Here is a 9,870-nt window from a genome sequence, read left to right on the forward strand (position 1 = left end):
CATCTAAAATCACCAAAACGTCACTCTATCCACAAGTGGTAGGTTCGTATTTTACGGAGGGGTCAAAGCATAAAAAAAAAAGTTTTGAACCATGTGCGCAAAGTGCAAGGTGGAAAAACACATCAGCGGACATATTTTTGCAGGTCCAAAATTACAGATTTGGTCTCTGCATTTTGTGGATATGGTTTAGAAACTTATTTTTTCACTACGATCCCTCCGCAAAATACAGACCTCCCACTTGCTGATCGAGTGACGTTTTGGTAATTACTAAAGAGGTGAAACCATACAGTTAAAATGACTATTTTAACCAATTTCCCTAAACAATCGACCTTTCCAAAAATGTGCTTTTGCAATAATAAGTTTTGTATGAGAGAAAATCGTAAATAATCGACGAATGTAAATGAGCGGCGATGACGAGTGAATGATATTTCTAAAGGTTAGTTCCCAAAATACGAATGAGATCAAAGTTAGTTATATTTTGATGCAATTTTCCCAAATATAAAGTTTATAATGTAAAAACAAAAAAGTTAAAAAAAAATGATTGTATTGTAAAAAAAACACGCCATGGGGCGACATGGGGCACCTCAAGGCACCATGGCGTGAGTCACGCCTTATACAAATGCTATGGGTCTTACCGCAACGGTGGAGACCCGTCTTATGATATGGTGCGCGAGGTCGCGTTTTTTTGAATACTGATAAAAATGCAACGAGTTTTGTGTTTCTTATTTAATATAAGAATAAAAGATTTTCTCAAATTATGTAACAAATATTTTATTATTTCTATATCATATATAAGTAGGGGTATGCATCAGGTGGCTTCAGGTGAACAAACCAAAATTCCGATTGGCTTTTGAATATGGAAACGAAGTTTCGAAATTTTGGTTTCGGATATCGGATTATTTCAGGTTTAGGTTGGTCGGATTTCATGTTGAGGTTGGTCGAGTTTGGGTATATCTATTCTCTGTGTCGGGCAAAGTCTGCAATCAATACAAAGGGTTATTGTTTGAGCAGTACCAGGGTTATCAATACAGCTCAACTTTCAAAAGGGTTGAAGGTTTAAAACTCGCAAAAAGTGAAAAGTGTGTATGATTATTTGTCATGTATACAGTGCTTTTTACACACCTACATATATGTGATGATTAGAGCAAAAGCCAGTATACAATTAGCCCAATATCGTCTTTCAAGTAATAAAGTAGTATAAAATATTGAACATCGTCCACATAGATTGGAGTAAAACCTTATTAAAAGTAGAATAAAAGAATTGGTTTCAAACAAGGGATTTGAAAGACTTTGTTCGGTTTTGAGTCACGATACTTGAATTAACAGGATAAAGAAAACAACATGAGTATAACACGTGTGATGAGACATAAACACAATGGACCAATACCTCTTAGTATGTAGTTAACAATAAAAAGTCCACCATTTGTGACTATTTTGAGGGTATTTCTCTCGAACTTCGGTATTTGCCTAATGCTTGGATTCAACCACACATCTTTATGTAGTATCAGTACTAGTTGTAGCGCATAATAAAGTCAAAAAATACATGGACGATAAATCTCTTTGTATAAAATCATTCTCTCGAGCCGATTCTCATATTATTCAAATTGGTGTGCTTCAAGTGCCTCCAAGAACATAGACAAAAAAACGCATCGAAGCTTCGTACCACAAGAACCCAAATTGTTAAAAAAACGCATCCACAAAGACCTAACTTGTTAATTTTTTAAAATAAAAACAATACATGTTAAAAACACATAATAAATGTAATTCATGGGTTATTTGGTTGGTTTTTTATTAAGTCCAGTATGGATTAATCTGTCTGTATAGATTTTATGGGCTTTTGTTTAAGAGGATTTTCATCGATAGAAGAAGCGTGTTTTATAATTGGGCGGGTTAGATTTAGAAAAAAAAAAAAAAAAAACCTCGTCTTTGTAGAAAACTTCACTTAAGAACTAACTAATAAACCATTTTATATATAACTAAGCCACTATCATACAATCATATATAACTGACTAAATAAACTATAAGTTTTATTAAACTCATTAAGATGTTAACAAACAACATTGTATACTAAAGACATCAGTATATTATTTTAACTCGATGGAAATAAAATCCTGCTCAGAAGAATGTTTTCGCCAGTTGGTGTTCTTTCCGATCTCTACGCATTTCACAGCTCCATCGGAAATTTCCTCTGCCCCTATCGTACTTTAACTTGGTAATTTCCGTCGTCTGTCTACAATTGAGTTTTGAAATTTGACGACGGACTTAAAAAACCACCTACAAACACTTTACACCCAACTATTTTAAATAGCATTTACATTATTACAAACTGCTGACACGAAGTTAGCCGATGCTTCAGATCTTTAGGTGGAAGGGAAAGCTTCTACGGCACTTCTTGTGCCACCAATTCCTATAATTTTAATATTTTAAATTTGTTGGGATATAAAATGATGACGTCAAATCGTAACCACCCTTAATCCTTGCAACGTGTAAGCAGGTGCACCATATTAAGGTGAGCTGGCCCAATCACAAAAGCCCACGTTGGAGTTCTAATCAAATACCGCAATAACCTCCACTAACTAATTTAAATTAATATAGTCGACATCCATTAGATCTTTTCTTGTGATTTGTGGTGGCCCACTCAAATATAAGCTCTTGTCAAAAAGTTATATAAGAAAATTTATTTTCAAATAATAAAATATTTAATAAAAACTATTAAAAATAATTTTTTATGTATAAAATATTTTTTATTAATGCATATTACTTAAAATTCAAGATTACAATTAAATTATACGTGAGTACAACTTATTAAAGAGACATGTTTGAATTCGTGTAACTAATTACAATATAAGATAAATATCTTATTTTAAAATATAAAAAATCTAAAATCTAATTAGGATGATTATCGAGTTCTAGCAAAATATTTAATTATTATATTTATAAAAAATTATATTATTAAACCAAATATAAATTATTTTGTTATTGAACTCAAATTAAATTATAATAAAAAAAATTAAAATAAGAAATTACACAAAAAATATAAAATTTTAAATAGTTAATTTGATATTAATATCAACATATTTTTGTCAAATTTTTATGATATCTTCAAATTTATATTTTATTCAAAAATGAAAACATTGTCGTTTTTTTCAAAACCACATAAGATCATATTATAACATTGACTAAGATAAAAAAAATAAAACGAAATATTTTAGATACAAGAAGGTACTAGTTTTTTAAAACGTATTATATTTTATAATATAATTATATAATTAAGAAAATAAATGACCATTCCATTAGAAATCCAAAAGTAATTAAGAATATTAGAACCATTTACATGATGTTATGTGTTCCTTTTCAAGATAAATAACACATTCATGATGAATATGAAAGTATTATTTATTATGAATCACACATTCATGATGAATAACATGTTCATCAATAAATCGATGGAAAGAGATGCAAAGATTTCACTGGGTTTCGAACAAGAGCATCAATGGCGGCTTTGACAGATTTATGTTTATTGTCCTTGCGTTTTGAAACAGTAACACCACAAATGATTTAGGTTAAAATCCATGTCGATGCTTCCTTTTTCTCCGATCCATTACAAGGGGAAAGGGGCGTCGAAGATCAATGGAGGTGTCATCGACTGGTTGTCGGTTCAAGTGGTTGGCAGAAATGGGATTTATTGGCAGGGAAAGGGGACCTCATCGTCGATTAGGAAATGGCAGGGGAAGACTGTATATTATAACATTAATAACTTATATGCAATTTTTTAAACGAAAATTTGAAAAAAAAAACAATAATAAAAGACCAAAATATCCTAAACTTAATGGAGATAAATTTAACAGAGTTAGAGGTTATTTGTTTACCTCTTAATAGTTTCATTAAGAGACAGTCTCTGAATCATTAAGAGGTGAATCTTGTTTGGCAAAAACAAAATATGCCTCTTAATGATTCTAAAACCCTCTGAATGATTTTGTATAACGAGCCTTCCTCAACCATTAAGCACCATAAGTTTATTGTAAACAATTACCAAACAATTATATTTCATTTTGCACTATATCATGAGAGCCTCTTAATTATTTTGACCACTTAATCATTTTGTACCAAACTATTCAACAACTTTCAAACAACCCCTTAAAAGGAGAAACCTAATCCATGACAAAATCAAAACCACAATGACCATACGTGTAATTATTTCACTGGGGGATTCAATCCATAATTTGGATACAACCACAGGGACTAAATCTGTAATTTACTCAATGTTTTATTGTAAAATAATTTTTCAAACTAAAAACAGAAAAAAAATGCATTTAAATTTATTTAATAAATAAAATAAAATCGTGCCTATTAATTCTTGGCCAAGTGGCCCCACGCAACGTGGCAGAAGAGGAGCCGAAAGCCAACGGCTTTTCCCATTTCATACGTTCCCATATGTCATTTTACCCCTTCTAACCGTCAAACTCTCGTCTATTACCGACACGTGTCCTTCTCTCAGTTCTCACATACAGAGCGCCCTCGCGCCCTATATATATATGATCAATCGTCGTTTCCAGATCAGTTCGCCATCACTTAGTCAGCTCAAAATCACATCTTCATGCTAATCGCCATTACCGCCGTTAAGCAATCAGGCGATTTCCTAGAATTCAATGATCGGAAAACGCCGATGTTGAAGATTTTTGAAGAATCCGAGACGGATAGGGAGAGTTACGGATCATCGTCGGAAGATATGGAAAATTACTCGCCGAAATCGGTGGTTTCGAAGGTCAGGAAATGGCCGGTGTCGACGGTAAAGGACATTTTCGGTCGTCGTTGTGTTCATAGCCAGATTGTGAGAATTAGAGCGGAGGATTCACATCTAGGAGAGGATATCGGCGAGTGTTTAATAGCTAAGATCTCCGGCGCCGGTCATGATCTCGTGGATGATATCGTCTTCTCCAGGCCAGCTTCGCCTCTCAGCGGCAAAGTTTCGCCGAGGATCAATATGGCGTAGTGATCACGCAACATGTTCGTTCTATTCTCCATTCTTCTCAGTATAAATCACTATATGTATATATATTCTCTATGTAAGTATGTATGCGCATCTAGATGTGTATATTTTTGCTGAAAAGGATTTCAATATTCAAATCTAAAACTGAGTTCTGATTACAGATTCACACAAAGCACGATTTCCTAATTTTTTACAGAATTTTCAGTTTTTGTTCATAAAATTTGGAAGATCGTTAGAGGATTTTTAGCCTATTTCATTCGTTTTCTTAATTTAATACTTAAAAAATTAACACACCTTCCAGAATTCAGGCCTCATGATTTCAGATTCGCTTTCGAAAACCGATAAATGGTAATTTATATAGCTTTTTTTTTCCCTAATTCAGGTGGAAATATGCAAACAGGCTGCGAGACAGTGATAGTTAAGAGAGCTACTGCTTCTACGGACCTTAATATGTTTTAAAACCCTAAATAAGAGATGTAACAAAGGGAGCAGAGCCGTTCTTGTAAATTAAACACAGCCTCTCTCTTTAGTTACAAATCCTGATCGTTTTGGCAAATCCTGATCGTTTTGGCACTTCAACTAATAAAATTGTTCCCCTTAAGTTGCGAATACGAAGACAACAAAAGTAATAATTAAAATGTCTAGCGGTTTACTCCTTACATTCAAGCTAATATAGTGAGATAAATGCATAGATACGAAGGGAGTGTTTCGGATTGTTTATTTGAAAACAACTTGTGTTTTTCTACAAAAGTCTTTATCAACTTATTATAAGTCAGAATGATTTAATTTCTTCAAAAAAAAAAAAAAAACTATTACCGGTTTGACACCAATATAAACTGTTATTCTAAACACTCAAAAATACTTATTATCCGTGTTACACTCTAATAAGTCAACAAGTTATTTTTTATAAGCAATCTCAAACACCCCTAAGAGTAGCAAAATAATGAACTGTTAGATCATACTCCATTCTCTAGTGCAGTGAGAGAAGTGCACAAAAATCGATTTTAAAATTACAAGATAATAGGGTATTTTCATCATTGTATAGAATTTTTTGTTATTTATCCAATCAAAAATCACAGGAACCAAATCATAAAATTGATTTTTGATTGGTTAAAATACAAAATATCAAGAAAATGATGAAAATTCTCCTTAACGGAGCCAAATTCAAACATTTTTGCAAACCACCACGGTTATGTAAACAAAAAATGTTATTTTTGTCAAACCACTAAGACCAAAATTGTAGTTTACTCTTATTTTAATAATATATTTTTTTTACTCTTTAAATAGTATGTGACATGATATACATATGAATATATTGTTTGTCAATTGCTGAATGATTTGGTACAAAATGATTAATTGGTCAGAATGATTAAGAGGCTCTCGTTATATATTGAAAACGAAATATAATTGTTTATAATGAAATTAGAACGCTGAATGGTTAAGGGAGACATATGATACAAAATCATTCAGAAGATTTTAGAACCATTAAGATTTACCTCTCACCTATTCAGAGGCTAACTCTTAATGAGACTATTAAGAGATAAACAAACAACCCTTAATTTTGGACCTCCTTAGGTGTAAGTAGTGGGATAACCCAAATTAATGTATGTACCCAATTTAAGAAGTTGATTGAAATGATATTTTTCATATTTTGACTCCTTACAATAATTATAATTAAACAGCAAGAATTAAACAACGAATATAGAAGATAGACTCTTAAGTTGCAATTTCCAAAGTCAGAAAACTAAATTAATACTAAAGATCCAAACCAATGAGCCCATTGGTTCTTACAGTTGAGGATCATAAACCTACATACCAAACCCAAATCTAATACTCATCACCATCATCATCATCCTCATTATCAACAGACTCCAACCCAACTTCCTCATAGTCTTTCTCAAGAGCAGCCAAGTCCTCTCTAGCTTCTGAAAATTCCCCTTCCTCCATTCCTTCCCCAACATACCAATGCACGAAAGCCCGCTTCGCGTACATTAGATCAAACTTGTGATCGATCCTCGAGAACACCTCAGCAACACTAGTCGAGTTCGAAATCATACACACCGCCCGTTGAACCTTGGCCAAATCACCGCCGGGAACCACCGTTGGCGGTTGGTAGTTGATTCCACACTTGAAACCCGTCGGACACCAATCGACGAACTGAATGGTCCTCTTGGTCTTGATGGTGGCCACCGCCGCGTTCACGTCCTTTGGAACGACGTCACCTCGGTACATCAAACAGCATGCCATGTATTTCCCGTGGCGAGGATCACATTTCGCCATCATTGATGAAGGCTCGAAAGCACTGTTGGTGATCTCGGCTACGGATAACTGTTCGTGGTAAGCCTTCTCGGACGAAATCACGGGTGCGTATGAAGAAAGCATGAAATGGATTCGTGGGTATGGCACCAAATTGGTTTGAAACTCCGTCACGTCCACGTTCAAAGCCCCGTCAAACCGCAGTGACGCCGTCAGAGAAGAAATAACCTGTAAAACCGAAACACCAGTAAGAAATTTTGGAGCGTTTAATGAAACAAATTGGGTAAGCGCTAACCAAGTAAGAGTGCTGTCTGGTTAAGCATCGACTGCACTACAATATATTCAGGTTTACAGGACTCCAAAAACATCCGAGTATCCTGATAGACTATGTTCTACAACTGAAGTCTATCCTAAGAAGCTTGTTAAGACGTGCAAAATCGTCTTATAAACTTGTTACAACACTTCTTACTGTTTCAGCATATTGGTCAGAATATTATCTTAACGGGTAAGCACCTCATACCCAAAACATATTATGTTTCATTTCACACGGGAATTTTATCGAATACCTGAGATACAAGTCGGTTGAGATTGGTGTATGTCGGTCTCTCGATGTCAAGCGACTTACGACAGATATCGTAAATCGCTTCATTATCAAGAAGCACAGAAACATCAGTGTGCTCGAGAAGAGAATGAGTCGAGAGGACCGAGTTATAAGGCTCGACCACCGACGTCGAGACCTGAGGCGAAGGGTAAACTGTGAACCCGAGCTTCGATTTCTTGCCATAATCTACAGACAGCCTCTCGAGAAGCAGAGACCCGAGCCCTGATCCAGTTCCACCTCCAACGGCATGAAACACCAAAAACCCTTGTAGCCCAGTACAGTTATCCGCAAGCTTTCGGATTCGGTCCAAACACAAGTCCACAATCTCCTTGCCAACTGTTCGATAAAATGCCTCAGAGAATCAGATATACGTTACCCTGTTCCATACTCTAGAAAATGGTTCTCTACAAAAATAGCCACATTTAGATATGACAAAATACAGAATAACCAGGCCAGGCCAGGCCAGGCCAGGCCATTTATAAACTTTTGCAGGATAGCGAAATCTATGGATATTATTCGTTGGTTTGTAAAAAGTAGGTTTTTTTGGGGTTCTGTTTAGCTATTTTGTGCTGATTGAAACCTGTGGCTATTTTGTGCTAATTTGCAAAAAATTAGGTTATTCTGTAATTATATTATCGATAAAAATGGCTATTTTTAGGAAAAAGTGACAAAAATAGCGGTTATCACCAACCAAGCTCATATCTTCTAAAAAATCAGTACATTACTTACTTGTATAATGACCTCTGGCAAAGTTATTAGCAGCATCTTCTTTTCCACTAATCAGTTGTTCAGGGTGAAACAGCTGCCGGTAAGTACCGGTACGAACCTCATCAATAACCGTCGGTTCCAGATCTACAAACACAGCCCGGGGAACGTGTTTTCCGGCGCCGGTTTCACTGAAAAACGTATTGAACGCATCGTCACCGCCTCCGACGGTTTTGTCTCCCGGCATTTGTCCATCTGGCTGTAAGATTACAGAAAAGATTAACATCAAAAGGATTTGGAATCTGAATCTGAATCCGATGAACGAAAAATTGAAAACTTTAGGCTGTGAAATGGTTACCTGAAGGCCATGTTCGAGACAATAAAGCTCCCAACAGGAGTTTCCGACCTGGATTCCAGCTTGACCGATGTGGACGGAAATGCACTCTCTCATTTTCGATATGGAACCGTTACAGATTCTCCGGAGATACGAGATTTGCCGGAGACGTATACGAAGACGTCTTATCGGCTGCCGGAGAGTTTTTGAAGAGGATGAATGAGAAAGGAGGTATTTTTATACGTAAAAAGTAGGTTAAAGTGGTTTCATTTGAAATTTGAAATGGAAGACAGCTGGTATTCACGACCGTTATCAGCTGGAGGAGTAAATTACGGTTTTGGTCCCTGTGGTTTTTTTAAATTGACATTTTTGGTCCCTGTGGTTTTTCTTAAAATTGACGTTCTCTAATTGATTATCCAAATTTTCTCGGAAATGTAGTAAAAAAAATATTACATTCATCTTAAAGAGATTCTTTATTTTAGAGATTATAATATCAGTTATATTATTAAAATATTTAATATGTATTTAATAAAAGGGTTGGGTTCACGTGAGACCAAAAGTTTTTTGTGAGACCCGTAAGACCAATTTATGTTCATTGATCAACTTTATAAGTTAATGATCTAATGGTCTAAAGTTGCACGGTGACAATTTTATGATTATGAATGTTCAGATTGTAGATCTAATCCAAGGGTTAAGAATTGGTCTAACGGGTCTCACGAAAAACCCTTAGTCTCACATGATACCAAGTCTTTAATAAAATATTGTTTCTCTTTCCTAAACCTTTATTATTGATGGGAACAATAAAATATTATTTCCCACATATAAATAATCAATTTTATGAATTTTTTTTAAATTTAATGGAAATTTTCTTCTATCTCCTGTTTCTTCATTTTAAAAAGGTGACTCCAGACTATCTGCAAAGCAGGTGATCGTCCTGGGATTAGTCGGCTCGCATAGTGAGTTAGATATCCAGGTTAATAAAAA

The 9,870-nt window shown here is 34.8% G+C and overlaps 1 protein-coding gene across 1 annotated transcript; it reads right to left on the bottom strand.

Annotated features, from left to right (window-relative positions):
- Positions 1-6,637: 6,637 nt before the first annotated feature.
- LOC112512347 (tubulin alpha chain-like) lies at positions 6,638-9,048 on the bottom strand. Its single transcript, XM_025118256.1, has 4 exons — positions 8,911-9,048; positions 8,577-8,811; positions 7,813-8,183; positions 6,638-7,474 (listed from the first exon to the last, which is right to left on the bottom strand). Exons 1-4 carry the CDS (start codon positions 9,001-9,003, stop codon positions 6,818-6,820), a joined length of 1,356 nt encoding a protein of 451 aa, XP_024974024.1. The 5' UTR covers positions 9,004-9,048; the 3' UTR covers positions 6,638-6,817.
- Between the last annotated feature and the right edge of the window lie 822 nt (positions 9,049-9,870).

The sequence above is a fragment of the Cynara cardunculus genome (assembly GCF_001531365.2).
Source record: "Cynara cardunculus var. scolymus isolate 2C chromosome LG 5, CcrdV1, whole genome shotgun sequence".
Taxonomy (NCBI): domain Eukaryota; kingdom Viridiplantae; phylum Streptophyta; class Magnoliopsida; order Asterales; family Asteraceae; genus Cynara; species Cynara cardunculus.

Coding starts and splice junctions, on each gene's coding strand:
- LOC112512347 (XM_025118256.1), bottom strand. CDS start 9,003: ATGAGAGAGTGCATTTCCGTCCACATCGGTCAAGCTGGAATCCAGGTC. Junction 8,812..8,910: donor GTCTCGAACATGGCCTTCAG/GTAACCATTTCA, acceptor GTAATCTTACAG/CCAGATGGACAAATGCCGGG. Junction 7,475..7,812: donor TCAACCGACTTGTATCTCAG/GTATTCGATAAA, acceptor TCGGTTTTACAG/GTTATTTCTTCTCTGACGGC.